Below are 19,923 nucleotides of genomic sequence, written 5' to 3'. Positions count from 1 at the left end.
TAGAAGTTGCTCCTCATTTGCAGCAGATACTAAGATGTCGTCAAAATAAGGGACGACTCCAGGTATGCCCTGCAAAAGCCGTTCCATGACGCTCTGGAACAGACCAGGGGCGATGCTCACGCCGAATTGTAAGCGGTTGCATTTGAATGCACCCCGATGTGTTACTATAGTCTGGGCCTCCGCCGTGGCGCTGTCTACTGGCAGCTGCTTGTGCCATGTCTAATTTTGCAAAAATTTTGCCTGGCCTCAATGAGTGTAATAGATGTTGTACTACGGGCACAGGGTACGCGCTCTGTTGGAGAGCGACATTAATTGTGCATTTATAGTCCGTGCAGATGCGGACTGACCCATCTGGCTTTTCCGGGGTCACTATTGGGGATTCACAACGAGCATGGTCGACTGGTTCAAGGATTCCTTGTTTGACCAGCTTATCGATTTCTTTATCAATTTTGGGCCGGAGTGCAAAAGGCACTCTCCTGGGTTTTAGTCTGATGGGTGCCACATTTGGGTCCAAATTAAATGAGACTGGTGTCCCCACGTACTTACCAAGGCCGGGGCTGAACACATCCTCGAACTCCTTAAAAATCTCCTCGGCGCTGCTGTTCCCCACGGCGTTGATGCCCGTGACTTCCAGGCCCAGGGCTTCGAACCAGTCCAGTCCCAGGAGGCTTTGCAGTGGTGCGCTGGCTACGGTCACGGGCAACTGAGCTGTGATGTTTTTGAACTGGACCCGGAATGTGCCTTGACCCACGATGGGGACCCTGTTCCCCTGGTAGTCGCGAAGCAAGATGTCTGGCTTGCGCAGCTGGTGCTTCTTCAAGCTGGGAATCGCCTTTTTCATGGCTGACCATGAGATGATCATCAATGATGACCCCGTGTCGACTTCTAGCTCGCATGGGGAGTCCTCAAGGAGGACAGTGAGTTTCAGCTTTTTAGGTCGCTTTGTGCGGACCTGTCCTATCGTTGTGAGATAGGTTCTTAGCGGCTCTCTCGGGGAATACTCTCTCTCGGCTGATTCCCTTGGTTCTCTTTCTGGGCGCCCTTTGTTTTTCCGCCAAGCCTCTGGGGTGGGCTTCTGTTGGCGGTAAGATGGCGGCTGCCATGTTGTGGCAGGGACTTGGCTCCGACACACCTTAGCAATGTGTCCTATTTTGTCGCAACGCTGGCAAACAACGTCCCTGAATCTGCAAGTGGATTGGGGATGTTTCCCTCTGCAGCTTGCGCAGGGTGGCAAACGGGATTCAAATTTTCACGCCAGTTTCTGGTGGCTGCTGCGCATGCGATGGCTGTCTTCGCACTCGCTGTCCTCAGTCTCTTGGTCGGTGGCTTCGTGATGCACCCGGGTCTGTCTGGTCCCGGATTGGGGTGCGCTGTACTGGCGTTGCAACGTTTCCGTTGATCTGTCCGCCGACTCCGATGCCCTTGCCTCATCCAGTGCGATCTGCAGGGTTAAGTTGGGTTTTGCCAACAAACGTTTCTGCAGAGAAATGTCCCGCACTCCGCATATGAGGCGTTCCAGGATGTGCTCGTCCAGATTCCTGAATTCGCAATACGTCGCCGCCTTCCGAAGTGCTGCGACGTACTGGTTGATGGACTTGTCCGCCTTCTGGTTCCTCATGTGGAATTCGTGGCGGCGGACGTGGCGGGAAGGTTTTGGCGCGTAGTGCGTCTGCAGCGTCTGTTGTAAAGCCGCCCATGTTACTGCCTGGATGGGGGTTGGTTCCGATAGGTCTCTGGCCGTCTCGAAAATTTCCTGACCGCAGTAACCCAGGAACATGTTCTTTTTCCGGGAGTCCGGTACCCCCATGAGATCGTTTGCCTCGAGGAAGCATTCGAATCTCAGCATGTAGGATTCCCAATGTTCGGCCACTGGGTCGTATGGGGTTGGCGGAGCGTGCATAGCCATCTTGTCCTGCGATTTGAATTTGCCACGCTGAAATGGCTGCCAATTCCCCGGGCTGGATCAGTTGCTGGAATGTTTGATTGTAGTTATTCATCCTATCTGCCTCTCAATCCCACCTTCATCGCCAGTGTTAGATTCGGGCAACGAGAGGACAGACTCCAGACGTGTGTGACAACAGCTCTTTATTAGGTTAAGTAGATCCGATCCAGCTGAATACGGGGTCGAGCAGCTCCCCTTTTATGGGGAGCTGGCAGACCTCCCGTCCAATCAGATAATCCCCTTGTTCCCGCCTAAACGGCAGACCTGAGTGGAGACTACAGCAGTTTATGCAAATATCTAACAGGTAGAATCGCAACAATCAAAATGAATATCCTACCTAGACTGCTATATTTGTTCCAGACTATTCCAATTAAGCTGAGGAAAGGCTATTTTGAAGAATTAAATAAAATGGTGTTGAAATTCATATGGCAAGGGAAAAAAGCAAGAGTAAAACGTAAATTGTTACAAGATGCCAAATCAAGGGAAGGGTGGGGCCTACCCGATTGGGAGTTATATTACCAGGCAGCTAGTCTGATGTGGATTAAGGAATGGATAATGCTAAGAAATGCTAGGCTTTTGAATCTAGAGGGTCATGACTTGTTGTTGGGATGGCATGCATATTTATGGTATAAGGGAACTAAAACGCATGGTTTTGTATAAGATGTTTTATAGGTGGCACCTATCCCCATCGAGAATAGCAAGAATGTCCAAGAATAAGTCTGAAAAATGCTGGAAATGTCAACATACGCCGGGCACATTCTACCACATGTGGTGGACTTGTTCTGAAGCTAAAAGATACTGGACTAAAATACACATGTGGTTGGAGAAAATGATACATAAACATATAGACTTGAAACCAGAACTTTTTCTATTGGGAATAATACCAGAAATATACAATAAGGACTTGAAATATTTGATCATAAATGTGTTAACAGCTGCTAGAATTGTATTTGCTAAAAACTGGAAAAATGAGAAATTACCAACAGAGGAAGAAATTGTTCGGAAAATAATGGACTGTGCTGAACTGAGTAAACTTACATTTGAAATTAGAGAACTAGAGGATGAGCAATTCTATAAAGTATGGGATTTGTTTTATCAATGGCTGGATAAAAAAACCTGGAAATGAATCTTTTTTCCCCTTTATCTTATCTTATATATAATAATAATAATAGAAAGCTATACTTAATGTTTTGAAAAAATCTCTTTTTCTTTTTTCTCTTTCTATATATGTTAAGCTTTTACTATGAAACAGACTATTTACTTATACGATATAAGAATAGTAATGTATTTAATGTATAAGAGTGAGATGATTTAAATTGTTAGGTATGATTGTAGCTGGTGACTATTTTATAATATAAAATGAAATAACGATGATATAATTTATTTATTTACTGAGCGCTTATAGACCGCCCCCTCTCCCGAAAGGGACTCGGGGCGGTGTACAGTCCATACAAAAAATACATCATATAAATAACTAAATAATTGAACAGTTAAAATTATAAAATAGGTGAATAGATATGAAGGAGGTTAAAAAGAAGGTTAAAAAGAACTGTACAGCTGAGTAAAGTATATAAATATAGTTTTAAAACCCCTAAAAATATCCCATAAAATTAAATTTAAAAAACAATTCCCCTAAAATACCAGTTAAGAAATATGTCTGCCAGGAGGTAGCAGTTATGATTATGCCAGGCCAGCCAATCGGAACAGGTGAGTCTTCAATTTTTGTCGGAAGGAGCGGAAGTCAGTGGTGGTTCTAATGTCGGGGGGGAGGTCATTCCAGAGGGCTGGGCCCATCACAGAGAAGGCCCTACTCCTTGGCGCCGCCCGTTGGCATTGCCTAGTGGACGGCACCAGGAGAAGTCCCTCCCTGTGCGAGCGAATTGGCCGCAGGGATGTGTGTGGGAGGATGCGATCCCGCAAGTAACTAGGTCCTGTGCCATGGAGCACTTTAAAGATGGTGATCAAAACCTTGAAACGCACCCAAAAAACCACAGGCAGCCAGTGCAACTCGCGCAGGAGAGGTGTTACGTGGGAGTACCTAGTACTCCCCATGACAGCCCGCGCGGCTGCGTTCTGGACTAGCTGCAGTCTTCGGGCGCGTCCTAAGGGAAGCCCCATGTAGAGAGCATTACAGTAGTCCAGGCGAGACGTCACCAGTGCACGAGTGACCGTGCGTAGGGCATCCCGGTCCAGAAGGGGGCGCAATTGGCGCACCAGGCGAACCTGGTGGAACGCCCCCCTTGCCACGGCTGCCACATGGTCGTCCATTGACAGCTGGGCATCTAGGAGGACGCCCAAATTGCGCACCTGCTCCACAGGGGGCAATTGTTTGCCCCCTATGGCCAGTGATGGAGTCAGCTGGCTGAACCGAGGTGCCGGTAGCCACAGCCACTCAGTCTTGGAGGGGTTGCGTTTGAGTCTGTTGTCCCCCATCCAGACCCCGACGGCTTCCAAACATCGGGACATCACTTCGACAGCCTCGTTGGGGTGGTTTGGGGTTGAAATGTACAGCTGGGTATCATCAGCGTACAGATGATATTCAACCCCAAAACCACGGATGATCTCCCCCAGTGGCTTCACATATGCGTTGAACAGGAGAGGTGAGAGGACCGACCCCTGTGGCACCCCACAAGTGAGTGGCCTCAGGGTCGACCTCTGCCCCCCTGCCAACACACATTGCGTCTGGTCGGAGAGGTAGGAGCCGAACCACCGCAAAATGGTGCCTCCGACTCCCATCCCCTCCAGCCGGCGCAATAGGATACCATGGTCGATGGTATCAAAAGCCGCTGAGAGGTCTAATAGGACCAGGTTAGAGGAACAGCCTCTATCTCTGGCCCTCCAGAGATCATCAACCAACGCGACCAAGGCTGTCTCTGTGCTGTGCCCGGGTCGGAAGCCGGACTGGCGTGGATCTAGATATTCGGATTCGTCAAGGTGTCGCGGAAATTGCTGTGCCACCACATTCTCAACAACCTTCGCTAGAAAGGGAAGGTTGGAGACTGGACGATAATTAGCTAGCTCCGTTGGGTCAAGTGAAGGCCTCTTGAGTAAGGGCCTCACTACCGCCTCTTTCAAGGCAGTTGGTAAGGATCCCTCGCCCAATGAGGCGTTCACCAGGCCCAGAAGCCAGCCTCGTGTCACCTCCCAGGATGCCAGTACCAGCCAGGAGGGACACGGGTCCATTGAACATGTGGAACATAATGAATAATGGATATAAATATAGATTGAAATACCACATGGATTGACAATTAATAATGGAAAATTATATTTGGAGTTGTGGATGACCGGAAATTCTATGGTTAACGGAAAGTAGAAATGTGTAATATGAATTAATGGGAATTCTTTGACTTAATCCTTATTCTTATCTCTTAGAGATTGGTGATACAATTTTATAAAGACTTATTGTTACCTAGTAGATAATTATGGAGGTAAGGAAACAAGGGTTGTCACAAATAAAAGAATATTAATGGTAACTTGAACACACAATGCTCGATGAAATATTTAATTATGTTTAATGGATAATCAGTGACTTTATTCTTAATTGTAAAAACCGTTGCACAAAAACTTGTAACCAAATGACATGCTTGATGAAATTGTGTTTTTTCTTTTTCCTCCTTGCTCTTGTTCTGTATGTGTTGTTTTGTCTTTTTTAAAGAAAAATAAAATAAAATTTATTTTTTTAAAAAAGTGTGTTCAGCATTCTCTAACAAAGCTCTGTATTATATACCAGAAAATGTATTTCTTTCCTCTTCTAAAGTCTATTCTTTTCAGTGCGCTGAGAAAAATCATGAGGTTTGTGTAACATGAAATAATGTTTCTAACACTGCATAAAGACTATAGTTTGACAAAAAGTTTTTCTCACAATGACTTGACGGTGAGGCTCGCACCTGTTTTTTTCTCTCTCTCTCTGCCTGCTCTGTTAAGATGGGATACAAAAATTCTGCCAAGTCTTTTTGCTTTCTGCAGAAAATAAAAACTGATTATCGGTAGCCTCGTGTTCAGAGTTTCATTGGAATTATCATATTCTGAGCTGAATTCAAAAACCTTACATATTACCTGCAGTTTCAGAATATGGAGGAAGAAACGGGAGACAATCTAATGAAGATACTAGCAGAGCTGCTGGTGCAGGTACTAGAGGTGACCAAAGAAAAAGGTTTTGCTAAAATTGATGAAATGTTTAAAATTTATACTAGATATGCAACAAGAAACAGGCTTCCTAGAGAGGTACATGCAAGATTTACTAAAAAAAAGCAATGAAAACAGAAATCCTACAAAGAATAAGAAATAATCCTTTAAAATACAAAGGGAAAGAAATAGTATTCTTAAAACAGATTCTGAGAAGAGTTAGAGAAGCAAGGAAGGAATATCAATTTCTGACAAAACAACTAATTAAAAATGGAGTGAACTTCAGATGACTGATACCAGAGGAAATACTAGTGACTTGGATGAAGCAAAGACCTAGATTGGATTCTAGATGACACACTGTTTAACGGAAAATGGAATGTTCAAGTTTAACTTTTTTTTAAAAAATAGAATAAAAAAGCACTGATGATATTACTAATTTGGGTAATGAAACATCTGCAAAAAGAATAACCAAGCTCAGAGAGCACTAAAGACCTCCCACAAGAAATAGCTTTTTCCTGGTTCTTAGGTTATGTGGAGGCCACTCAAAAATAGCTTTCTCCTGATGCCTACTTATATATGTGACTTTTAACATAGATGAAAATACATGTCATTTTAGGGTTCATAGATAGGTTGTTGTAACTAATATATAGTGGTACCTCAGTATGCAATGTTAATTAGTTCCGGGAGGTGCAATGAGTACCAAAATCAATGAGAACCGATTTTTTTCCATAAGGAAAAATATAGTGAATTACAAGACAACTGACAATGACAAATGTTGTGCATTGAGTATCAAACAAATGATGAGTACCAGGACAAAATGTTCATGTCAAAATGCTTTGAGTACTAAATTTGATGAGTTTCAAAGCAGTTGAGCTCCAAGGTACCACTATAATTTGCCAAAGGTAGGAAATGTTTTGGTTATGTTCTGAATAGCTGTGGTGGCACAGTGGTTAGAAAGCAAGTATTTCAGGCTAATTCTCCTGACTGGCAGCAGTTTTATTCTCACATGCGCAAGGTTGACTCAGCCTTCCATTCTTCCAAGGTTGGTAAAATGTGGATCCAGTTTGTTGTAGGTATATGCTGATCCTGTAACTGCTTAAAGAGGGCTGTCAAGCACTATGAAGCAGTATATGTCTAAGTGCTATTGCTATGTAAATTGCTCAAAAATGGGAAGGAAATTTTCTAAAGTTTCATAACTCTTGATGAACAGGGATTCTTATAACACCTATCCTGTATAGATTCTGCAGAGAATTACAATTGAAGGTCCCTCCCCACTTCAGACAGGAGCGATGGAGTAGGGGGAAGGATGTTCTTTATCAGAGCTCTATTATTGAAATAGCTGGCCTCGGAGAAAAAAGGACAGCTTCCATTCTTCTTTGAGTTGTGAGTATTTGTAGAGTTCCTGGTGCCAGAATTATTATTATTATTTGACTCTGGATGGCTCAGAAATTTAAAAAAAACATTTTTTAGACGGTCGTAGGGAGGGATCGGTGCGAGGACAGACAAAAAACTTGCAGTTGGTTGGGAGACTGTGGTCGTTGGACACGCCCGGTCACTTGTACCAACCCCCACATTCTAGGTGGCCAGGATCTACAGAGCCAGGGCCTGAGGCTGATGCTGTGTAATGCGAGGTCTGTTGTCAACAAGGCCCCCCTCATAAAAGACCTGATTTCAGAGGGGGAGCCAGACCTCGCAGGAATAACGGAGACCTGGTTGGGCCACGAGGGAGGTCTGCCCCTCATGGAAATGTGCCCACCGGGCTACCGTGTATTCCACCAGCCACGGGCCCAGGGTAGGGGTGGTGTGGTAGCGGTGATTATACAGGAGAGTCTGGAACCGAGAGAGTTCACTGTGCCACAGACATCCCGGTGTGAGTCTCTGGGCATGAGATGGGGCCCAGGGAGACAGTTGGGCCTGCTGATTGTATACTTGGCTCCTCGCTATACATCAGCGGCCCTGCCCGAACTCCTCGAGCTGATCGCAGAGATGGCAGTTGAGACCCCCAAACTGTTAGTTATGGGGGATTTCAACCTGCCGTTGATGGGAGAAGCATCCGAGGTGGTCCGGGAGTTCATGGCTTCCATGACAGCCATGGACCTGACTCAATTAATTCAGGGCCCCACGCACGAGGGAGGCCACACACTGGATCTTGTTTTTGTCTCTGGCCAGTGGACGAGTGATCTGGGAATAGGGGACTTAGTCATCACACCCCTGTCATGGTCAGATCACTCACTTCTCCAGCTTGACTTCCCTGGCACTACCCCCCACCGCAGGGAGGCGGAACCAGAATGTCCTAGATGGTTCCGCCCCAGGCGCCTGATGGAACCGGATAGGTTCCAGACGGAGCTTGGGCCACTTCCTGTTGACCTGACCCGCTCCCGGATGGAGGACCTGGTAGCCGCATGGAATAGTGCGGCCGCCGGGGCCTTAGACCGGGTTGCGCCTTTGTGGCCTCTCCTGTGGCAAAGAACCACCCTGGCCCCTTGGTTTACCGAGGAGCTGAGGGTGATGAAACGCCACAAGAGACGCCTAGAGAGCAGATGGAGATCCTCTCGTTCCAAATTTGACCGAACACAGGTAAGAACCTACTTAAGGACATACCTTGTGGCATTAATATTGGCCAAACGCCGATATTGTGCCGCTCTCATTGCATCCGCAGACAACCGCCCTGCCGCCCTGTTTCGGGTGACCCGCTCCCTTCTGTCACAGAGGCCGCGGGAAGCCCCCTTGCAGGGCAGGGCAGAGGAATTTGGGGAATATCTGCAGGATACAATCGCTCAAATCCGGAGGGAATGGGTCTCCCTCAGTGATCCAGGGGGGACGTCCGAGGCTAGTCTTGAGAGACCATTCTGGGAGGAGTTTGACTCTGTTGCCACCGATGATTTGGACAGGTTGCGTGGGCGACTGCGAGCCACCACATGTTTATTGGACCCATGTCCCTCCTGGCTTGTACTGGCATCCTGGGAGGTCACACGAGGCTGGCTCTTGGGACTAGTGAATGCTTCGTTGAGCGAGGGGTTCCTACCAGCCGCCTTGAAAGAGGCGGTTGTGAGGCCCTTACTCAAGAAGCCTTCTCTGGACCCAACTGAGCTAGCTAATTATCGTCCCATCTCCAACCTTCCCTTTTTAGCGAAGGTTGTAGAGAGTGTGGTGGCCATACAGTTCCCACGTCACCTGGAGGAAACTGATTATCTAGATCCGCGCCAGTCCGGCTTCCGACCCGGGCACAGCACAGAGATGGCCTTGGTCGCATTGGTAGATGATCTCTGGAGAGCCAGGTATAGGGGCTGTTCCTCTATCCTGGTCCTATTAGACCTCTCAGCGGCTTTCGATACCATCGACCATGGTATCCTATTGCGCCGGCTGGAGGGGCTGGGGGTAAGGGGCACCGTTTTACGGTGGTTCTGCTCCTACCTCTCTGACCGGATGCAATGTGTGTTGGCAGGGGAGCAGAGGTCGACCCTGAGACCGCTCACTTGTGGGGTGCCGCAGGGGTCGGTCCTCTCGCCCCTCCTGTTCAACACATACATAAAGCCACTGGGGGAGATCATCCGTGGTTTTGGGGTAGGATACCATCTGTACGCTGATGACACGCAGCTGTACATTTCCACCCCAACCACCCCAACGAGGCCATCGACGTGATGTCCCGGTGTTTGGAAGCTGGATGGGTCTGGATGGGAGACAACAGACTTAAACTCAACCCCTCCAAGGCGGAGTGGCTGTGGCTACCGGCCCCCCGGTTCAACCAGTGGACTCCATCTTTGGCCATTGGGGGCGAGCAACTGGCCCCCGTGGAGCGGGCGTGCAATTTGGGCGTCCTCCTAGATGCCCGGCTGTCTATGGATGACCATGTGGCAGCCGTGGCAAGGGGGGCGTTCCACCAGGTTCGCCTGGTGCGCCAATTGCGCCCCCTATTGGACCGGGATGCCCTGCGCACAGTCACTCATGCACTGGTGACGTCCTGTCTGGACTACTGCAATGCTCTCTACATGGGGCTCCCCTTGAGATGCACCCGGGGACTACAGCTGGTCCAGAATGCGGCCGCGCAGGCAATTATGGGGAGTATGAGGTACTCCCATGTAACACCTCTCCTGCGCAAGCTGCACTGGCTCCCTGTAGTCTTCCGGGTACGTTTCAAGGTGTTGATCACCATCTTTAAAGCGCTCCATGGCACAGGACCTAGTTACTTGCGGGATCGCATCCTGCCCCATACATCCCTGCGACCAATTCGCTCTCACAGAGAGGGACTCCTCCGGGTGCCGTCCACTAAGCTATGCCAGAGGGCGGCGCCGAGGGGTAGGGCCTTCTCTGTGATGGGCCCAGCCCTCTGGAATGACCTCCCCCCCTACATTAGGACAACTACCGATCTCCGCTCCTTCCGCAAGAAACTCAAGACCCACCTGTTCCAACTAGCCGGCCTGGCTTGAATTATAACTACATTCTCTAATCCCCCTGGACAATTTAAAATTAATTCTGACTTTTTGGGTATTTTAATTGTTTTAATCTTACTGTGTTGTTTTAACTTATGATTATTTATTTATGTATTGTAAAATGTTTTGTATATACCTCCTCCTCGTCATTTGTTTGTATATTTAATTGTACGCCGCCCCGAGTCCCTTTGTGGAGAGGGAGCGGCCTATAAATTGAATAAATAAATAAATAAATAAAAAATAAAAAAGAATAAAATATGGCAAAGATTGTAAGAACTAGACAGACTTTTTTGGTTATTGTATTTATTATTGTATTAGCAACTGTTGCTTTTTTTTTTTAATAAAAATTTTATTGGTTTTTCAACATTTATAGGGAAAAGGGTAAATGGACAGGTATACAAATTTTGGCAGTTGCAAAGTGTGGTAGGCGCCCCTCCCTCCATACTCATAGTATACATTTATATATAATGCATTGGTATATAATTAGTTACAATCAGCATGTTAGTTCTATTACTATTTTCAATCAGATTAGACATTACAGTATAAAATCCAGATATAATTCCATTATCACTTTCGGTCAGTTTATAATAATATGATTTTCTTGTTTATTTTTGTGATCTGAGTTTTCTTGCTATTGCCCCTTCTCCCTCCACTGGCAGAGCTCTGCCCCCCCCCCCACTCCTGTGTGTCCGTTGTAGTGTCTCGTGTTTTTTCTAGGTGTGGTTTGTTTTTTTCCATAAAGGCCTGCGCCTCTATGGGTGGCAACTGTTGCTTTTTTATATTGCTTAATGTGGACTTGGCTAAAAAAACCTATATATTAAAAATAAATTATTTATTTAAAGTCAACTGAATGGGTGATTTTAAATAATAGTGACACAGAAGCTAATTTGGCTCTGGGAACCAAATATAACACATATACACTATGAAAATATACTTTATTTGCCCCACATACATATAATAGCTGCATAATGCTTTGAATTAAATTCCCAAGAAGTACTTCAAAATATGAAAGAGTATGAACATAGGTTCAGCCTGCATTTTCTTAACATGACTATGTCTTTATTGAGGATCACATAGGCCTAGTTTGCATGGCCTGAGAAAAGAAGTGTGCTTTAAACAGTTCACATAGGCACTATGTTTGCACTCAGATATGCTGTTAAGAATCTTTCTGGAACAGAATCTGAATTGCTCCACAGATTTATTATACACGTATTCATAAATATTCATAAATAAAATGTCACATTGGCTAGGTATCGCATGTCGAAGAAAAACAATTTGAAAATGAAACTCTATAATTGTTTGGATAATGCTAACCATGGTGAAGATATGTGTGGAAAAATGTCGAAGGATCTAAAAGATTGATGAATTCAGAAACCAGTCATAGCAGAGTATCTCGGGAGAGTTTATTGCTTTTTATACAGTTTTTCGCAAGCAGCAAAGAGGATATATAGCAACAGCATCATTATTGACGTATTCTCCTTGTCAATCTCTAAGAACATCCCAGCCAGGGTAGAGTCTCACATATCTAGATGGTTCCTGGTACTGCCTGGTGGTGCTAATTAGGTGAGCTCATAGACATTTGAGGTAAACAGTTACTGAGGGGCAGCAGTTTGCTTGTACACCAAGTAATTTAAAACCAGTTAATTTAAAAAATATTCTTGAGTGAACACATATGGCCTTATTCATTTTGCATTTCAGTAGAGTTTTAAATAAAAGACTTTAACCTTGATAAGGGACATATTTGTATAAATTTAAAGCCCAAATCTTTAACTCTATTTCAGGTCAAAACCATGAAAATATATAAGATAATATAAGGTAACCTTATCCAGGCTGCAAAAAGATGGGCGATGGCTAGATGACATGCAAGAAAGGTATCATTTATGTGCCTTTGACCAAACTTCTCTTGGTACAACTAATTGGACTCCCAAATGTGCTTTCCAAAAGACAACTAGAATTTCTTTGTCCAGAGGGGATATTGGTGTGAAAGTGGGGGGAAAGAGATAATCTATGTTAAACAACCCCCTTTCAATAGAGGGGGGAGAATATGACACCATATTTCTCCTGGGTACAACACAGTCCTTTCAGTAATTCTAAGAAGGTTCCATACCTATTTGCACGATTCACCTTATCCTGAAGATATAAATAAATCACCATCTAAGAGAGCTAACCACCGACCTTCAGTGCTAATGACCACATAACTGCAAAGAATGTAAACCATTCCCCACTATTCAGTCAGAATTGAAGATGCTTCTTGAATGAGAAGCGAAACGTCTTCAAGAAAAAAACTAGTTGCCTTATGGAAAGCATCTTTAGGACAACCATAATCTGGATGATTGAGAATCTCCATAGATACCTAACTGGAGTCTAAATTATGGGCGCGAAACTCTTAGGATGCACGTTGGTCTTAATTTAGAAAGGGTTAAAAAAATTCCTAAAAGGACGACACTGTTAATCTAGGATTCTTTCACATCAGTACTCTACTTTTCTCCCTGCCTAGAAGGCTAACCTTTCGCTTTGGCTTGCACCGCCTTTTGCGGAGGTTCATCGGCTGTACCACGCCCTCTGCCGCTTATACCATTTGCGCGCGTGCGCGGCGTGTCCGATTCCCTACGCTCAAGGACTAAATCAGCTGCGATGGAGAACGCGGGGACAATGCCGCAAGGAAGTAAGCCCCGTAAAAGGATCCCCAACCGGGAGAGACCCACGGCCGAGGATGAGGCCCTCAATCTGATTGCTCGCGAGGTATGACAGCACCAGGGCTGGGCGGTTTCGTCCTTTCCCTTCCTCTTTCGGTCTTGGGAGCTTCTCCGCCTTGGGCGCCTCTTGGTTCGCTGGAGGGCCTTCCCTCCGCCGAGGGCGCCTGTGGCAGGCGGGGCTGGACGGTGTCCTCCCTCTCCAAGGGGTCCGGTCGCCGCTTTCCCCGTCACGCCCCTTCTCCTCGTAGATTTCTGCGTCGTCTCTCTTTCTGGGCTTCCGGCCGGCATGGTGGAGGGTGGACGGGGCAGGCTGCCACTTCGCCTCCTGTTTTATCAACAGAGACTTTGTTTAGCTCTCTCCTGAAGATTAAGGGGAAGTAGTGTTAACACGACCAAGTTGGTGTGAGTGAGAGAATGTGTTTATACCCATATATCCGAATTACCTTTGGTTTCCTCCATTGTGAGTTGTCCTTGTATATACTTTTTGCAGTTCAAGTTGTTTCCCCCCACCCATTTGTAATATATTTTTATATTTTGTATATGGTATATGCTATATGTTAGCTTATTTGGTTTTTTAAATCCTGCCTTTATTATTTTATCAGAAACTCCCGGTGTCAAATATATATAACAATTCCTTCCATTTTCTCCATAATAAAAAACCTGTGAGTTGCACTGGTTAAAGAGAGAGTGATTGGTCCAAGATCACTAAGCCAGCTTTCATACCTAGGGCAGGACTAGAAACCATCATATCCTGGTGTGTAGGCCAGCACATTCACCAATACCACCAAAGTGGCTGATAAACCTGTCACTCTTTAAATTTCACAACTTTTATATGCGTACTAATTTTCTGTTACAGTGTTACATTTATTTAGTAGTATATGAAATTAGGGTGAAATTGTGGATTTGAACTAATTCATTTAACATGAAATAACAGGAATAATACCATAAAAATAATTGGGAATATATAATTTATATATTCTGAATTAAGTAGTATAAATGTATAGAGTCTATATGTGTTAAAAAGGTAGTCCTCGACTTATAACAGTTTGTTTAGTGACTATTTGAAGTTACACTGGCACTGAAAAAAGGGACATGATCATTTTTCACATGACAGTTGCAGCATTCCCATGGTTACATAGTTTACATTTGGATGCTTGACAACTGACTCACTTTTATGACGCAATGTCCCAGGATCATGTGATCATCTTCTGACAAGCAAAGTCAATGGGGAAACCAGATTCACTTAACAACTGAATTACTAATTTAACAACCAATTATTCATTTACCATAATTGTGGCAAAAAAGGTAAAATGGGGCAAAACTCACTTAACAAATATTTCACTTAGCAACAGAAATTTTGGGCTCAATTGTGGTAAGTTGAGGACTACCTGAATAATTTGTCTGAAAAGGAGATGGGAAACCAATTATTCATATGTTGTGATCAACAAAAAGTTTTATCACTGATTCTAACATAGCTAAAAAAATAGAGTTGGAAGTGGTCACATGGTATCAGCAAATCCAACTTTCTGCTTAGTGCAGAAATTAAAGTAAATGCATCTTTGATATCTTGCATTTTACCCATTTTTTTGAAAATTCTGAAACACATGTATTCATAAGAGGTATAGACAATAGAGATATAAAGATATGGTATACCATTAGCATATTACTTTAATTCCTAAGGCATTGGTGTCAAACTCAAGATGTGGTTAGATCTGGTCTGGGGAGATCTGGTCACCTGGAAACTGAAGGCCCGACCTAGGCTGACCCGGCACTGATCTACAACCTGGCGGCCATCCGGTGCCAGAATATGGTCAGCCTTAGATCCGCGAGGCCGGCTGGAGCAGTGAGGGGCCACACCCGCCCTGTCCTGCCCCCACCCCATGGCAAGTGCACAGGAGGCGGTGCACACATGTGAAGCCTGGTGTCCTTGGGGACCATTTTGCCCTGCAGGCTGACTGCGTTCTGAGCACTTCCTTTCACCCAGGAGGCCAATGCTCACCATCTCCTGTGCGCGTACCCAGGGGGTGGGGCCTCTCTCGCTGGCTCTAGGGCAGTGATGATGAAACTTTTGGCTCGCGTGCCAAAAGCGGGGGAGTGCAGGGGGGTCGTGTGTGGGCGTGCCACACCCATAATGCTATGCACACGACCCCAGCACACATGTGCGCACGACCAGCGCTCCCACTCATTTTTGGCGTGCTTTTTTCGCCCTCCCCTGGCTCCAGAGGCTTTATAGGAGCCTGGGGAGGGCGAAAACAGCCTACGGAGCATGAAAAACCTGAGCTACAGACAAACCGGAAGTCACTTCCGGTTTGCTCATAGGGCCGGTTTTAGGCCTCCGGAGCCTTCAGGGGCCTTCTGGAGGCTTCCCTGAAGGCTCCGGAGGCCTAAAGCTGGCCCTACGAGCAACTCAGAAGTACGTTCCCGAACCTCTAGTTTGCCTGTAGGGCCGGTTTTCCTGCATGCGTGCTGGCCAGCTGACAGGACAATGCCTCGCGTGCCATGACAAATGGCTCCGCATGCCACCTGTGGCACATGTGCCATAGGTTTGCCATCATGGCTCTAGGGCAGTGATGGCCAACCTATGGCATGCGTGCCACAGGTGGCATGGGGAGCCATTTGTCAGGGCACGTGAGGCGCTACCCTATCAGCTGGCCAGTGCGCATGTGCGTGCTGGCCAACTGAATTCACCCATTTTTAAAGCCATTTTTCGCCCTCCCCAGGCTCCAGAGGCTTTTAGCGAAAACAGCCTCCCCCGCCTCCCCCAGAAGCCCTTGGGAGGCTTCAGGGACCTTCAGGAGGCTTCCCTGAAGCCTCTGGAGCAGTCAAAATGACCCTCCAAGCAAACCGGAAGTCTGTTCCCAAATTTCTGGTTTGCTCGTAGGGGTGTTTTTTTGCGATTCTGAGGCTTCAGGGAAGCTCATGAAACCTCCGGAGGGCCTCCAGGGGGGCGGGGGAGGCTCTTTTTGCCCTCCCCCAGGCTCCTATAAAGCCTCTGGAGCCTGGGGAGGGCGAAAAATGGCTTTAAAAATGGGTGAATTCAGTTGGCCAGTGCGCACATGTCACAGATATCAGAAGCTTAAATTCTAAGAACCACTGGAATGACTTTATTTAGAGAAAGCTGTTGACTTTGGCAGAATTAATAGTATAGATCCAAACCCAAAATAGAAGAAGAAATGCTGAATGCTTAACAATGTTAAGTAAGCATTTGTTAAATCATAGTGTAAAATTGAGCCTTGTATTTAATTATTTTATTTAAGTGTTACATATTCATACACATGTTAAATGTTTTGTGACAGGAAATTTCAGATGATTGAGTTGTTTCTGCTTCTTGACATCTACAGGATACATTTTTTTAAAGGGAAATGGCTATGAACCAATACAAGGAAACTGTAGAAACAAGTCAAATTGCATAGTCTCCTCCATTAAGTTCCAATGTGTGTTGCTTACAATTTTATCTGGGCAGAGTGGAGTGTGAAGTGATTTATGGTTTCCATTATTTCTGTAACTTTGTAAACTATAAGGTAAATATAATTGAATTCATGCATGGATGGACTTTTATAGAGAATTAGATGTAATTGTAACAATTTTCTCATGTAATATTTCTAATACTTGCAATTATAATTTTAAAAAATCAAGTATTTGTGTTTGTATTTTTGCATCATTGCAATTTTAACTTCTTTCAGTTTCTTAATTAAATAATGCTTCTGTTTATTATGAGAACTAGTGGGTAAGACACTGAACTAGGAGATGGGGGGACCTGAGTTTTAGACCTTAGACACAAAGCTAACTGAATGTTTGTGGGCCAGTCACCTTTTTTTAGTCCTAGAACAAATGGTACATCACTTTGGCTAGAAAATTACCTTGATTTGACAATATGGTTGCTGAACACTGACCTAAACGCACACAAATTCATGCACACAAAAAGTCCTAATTATATCGTTGAAATAGAACACAATGTTTAACTTTCTGACTTATTTTATTTATTTTTAAAATGTGTCTTCCATCTGAATCAACCAGACTGAAAGTGGCTTACAGAACTTACCTTTCTCAATAGAGCTGGAGATAGCATCCACTTATGGGTTAACCCTGTCCGTTCTCCTATTGGACTGAGTCTGATTAATAATTAATTAGCCTATATAACCCATCTCTGTGAGTGACTCCACCCAGCTTTTCAACTCAGTCCACTCTGAACAGTAGTGTTATCCAGTATTTGATCTTCTTCATTAGCAATATTTTTAAAAAAGTGAGTAACTGAGCCTTGGGGATATTAGAGAGAGAGGCTCATTGAGGCTTCTGCAGCCTCGAGCCACAGGTGCCAAGGGGGGAAGAATAATCACGCGCTGGTAACCAGCCCTTCAGCACCCCCCATCCCCACCTTCATGAGCAACTGATTCCGCAGCATACCTGTGTGGCTGAGAGGCACCTTGCCGGCCTTGGCCCGACCTCTCCAAGCTGATTCGCGGTCGGAGCAACCGCGCTGCCAAAAAAAGGCTCGCTGATGCTGCGGGGAGTCAAAAGGCCCTCACACGTTGCCTTTGATCCCTGCGAGGCCCGCAGATGGCGATTCGAGGCGTGCACGACCGCACTAGCCTGGGGGGAGCCCTCAGGAGCCAGAAAGAGAGCCGGCAGCCATTTGCAGGGGGAGAATTTTGGCGCGGCCACCATTTTGAATAAGAAGGTTGGCGTGGCCGCCATTTTGAATAAGGAAATTGGCACGGCCACCATTTTGAATAAGGAAATTGGCGTGGCCGCCATTTTGAATCCCAACGGTCCCTCAGATGGCAGATAGCACAGCATCAGGCCAGCCTGACATGGAAGGGAGCACTCAGGGTTTGCTGTCAGTGGCTGGGGGCCACGATCCACCGGCCTTGCCTGCCTCATCCCAAAGCAGCAGTGCAAATAAGCCACAGGAAAAAGGCTCTAAGGACTTTAAATCCTCCAGCAAGGGCTCTTAAGTCAAAAAAGACCCCCAAATCGGCAGACAAGGAGGCCCACCCCCAGACCAAGACTGGGCCTCATTCTCATTCCCCCATTACCACCTCAGGCTGTAACCTCCCCTCACAGTTGGATCCTGGGCCTGACCCATTTAGTCCAATGCTGTCTATTAATACCTCAGGGATCTGGGGGCAATCGGTGCTACCACCCCCTATGGAACCTCGCCTGTCTAGCAGGCATGTGGAAGCCACATTTATGCCCACGGCTGCGGGCCTCTGCCAAGAGTACCCGGCCCAGGCCATGCCTCTGGACTACCAGTCATTCATTGCAGAGGCAATTAAGCAGGGGATTGCTGCTGGGTTGCAGCAGCGTGCACCACCTCCACCAGTTACCCAGGCGCGAGCACACAACCTCGAACCAGACATGGGGGCTGAACATTCCCCTCAGCGCGCAGAGCACAGTATTCTCCAGCCTCAGAAGAAGGGGAGATCAGGGACGATGACTTATTTGAGGAAGAGGGGGACGGCCCGGACAAGCCCGTGGCATTGGGCCTTTTTCCACCGACCCTGTTTAAACCTCTTCTAACCAAGGCAATTGCTGAGGCCAATATGGGGGGGACAGGTGGAGGCTCCCTCAACCTCCGGGGCCACCAAAGCAGCCAACACCTAGTTTACAGAACATAGATTGGAGATGGACGCCATCCCTGCCCCCCAATTGTTTATGGACACCATCCAGAGGCAATGGGCTACACCAACATCAGGCCCGGCCCCGTCCAGCTCAGACAAACGTTTTTATAACATGGCTGAGTGCCTTGACAAACTGTTACTGTGGCCGACCGTGGATGCCCCGATATGGCTCTCCACTCTAGCACTACATTACCAGGGTCTCAGGAAGAGGTACTGAAACACGAGGAAAAGAAGGCTGACCAAACTCTCCAGCGGGGTCACCAAGCGGCCACTTGGGCCGTCCGGGCTTCAGCGGCAACTTCCTTTTTTTCTCATTCTAGCTTGAGCTGGTTGCAGCAGCTGCAGGGGAGGATCCCGGCTGGGGATTGAATAAAATCATAGATGCGGTGCAGTTTTCAGCGGATGCCATCCTGAGTGCCACCAGATTCACATCACAGGCCATTGCGTCCTCAGTGGCCTCCCGTAGACTCCTGTGGCTGCACCCATGGCAGACTGATCTCTGGCACAAGTGGCATCTAACCTCGGAGCCATACAAAGGGGGGGACCTTTTCGGGGATTCCCTCACGCCCCTCTTAGTTGAGGGGAAAGATAAGTGTAAGATTTTGCCTACCAATTATAAGAAGGGACCATACCGCCCGGGACCCTATCCCAGGTGGCAGGGGGCTAGACAGCTAGATTACGGGGGATCCCTTAGAAATCAGGATTATGGCCCATCCTCCTTTAGACAGCAGGGTAACTTTGGGCAACGCCAGAGACAGCAACCGTACCGCCAACAGCGGGGCAATCAGTCCAAGCGGCCCTTTCGGGGTGAGGGGAACCGTTTCTACCGTAGGCCCTGAGCTACCTGGAGAGCGGTTTCCCCATTGGCGGCCGGCTAATTCATTTTGCAGAAGTGTGGGAATCCACCACTTCCGACAGTTGGGTCATCACTACAGTTAAAACGGGGTTGGCCCTTTAGGTCATGTCGTTCCCTCCACGGTTTTTATTAGGTCCCCAGTGTCGGGCAACAGGCAATGGCAGCTCTTAATGAGCTCGGCCATACGTCATCTTTTAGACATTGAAGCCGTACAACCGGTGCCGGTAGACCAGGGTTTTCAAGGTTTCTATTC

The 19,923-nt window shown here is 46.5% G+C and overlaps 1 protein-coding gene across 8 annotated transcripts in view; it reads left to right on the top strand.

The window, feature by feature from the left end:
• The first annotated feature begins 13,051 nt into the window (after positions 1-13,051).
• The window catches only part of LRRFIP1 (LRR binding FLII interacting protein 1), a 162,520-nt gene continuing 155,648 nt past the window's right edge, over positions 13,052-19,923 (top strand). For 2 of the 8 annotated variants that reach the window (XM_081938307.1, XM_081938309.1), the window contains exon 1: positions 13,076-13,239. In XM_081938307.1, the coding sequence (XP_081794433.1) occupies positions 13,132-13,239 (108 nt within the window). In that variant the 5' untranslated portion in view covers positions 13,076-13,131. Of the gene's footprint in view, positions 13,240-19,923 lie in introns of all 8 variants that reach the window. The other 6 variants (XM_081938311.1, XM_081938312.1, XM_081938313.1 and 3 more) reach the window with 6 other exon arrangements.

Source organism: Natrix helvetica (assembly GCF_964273705.1).
Source record: "Natrix helvetica genome assembly, chromosome: 1".
In the NCBI taxonomy this organism is placed as follows: Eukaryota; Metazoa; Chordata; class Lepidosauria; order Squamata; family Natricidae; genus Natrix; species Natrix helvetica.
This window is presented reverse-complemented; position numbering and strand designations above follow the sequence as displayed.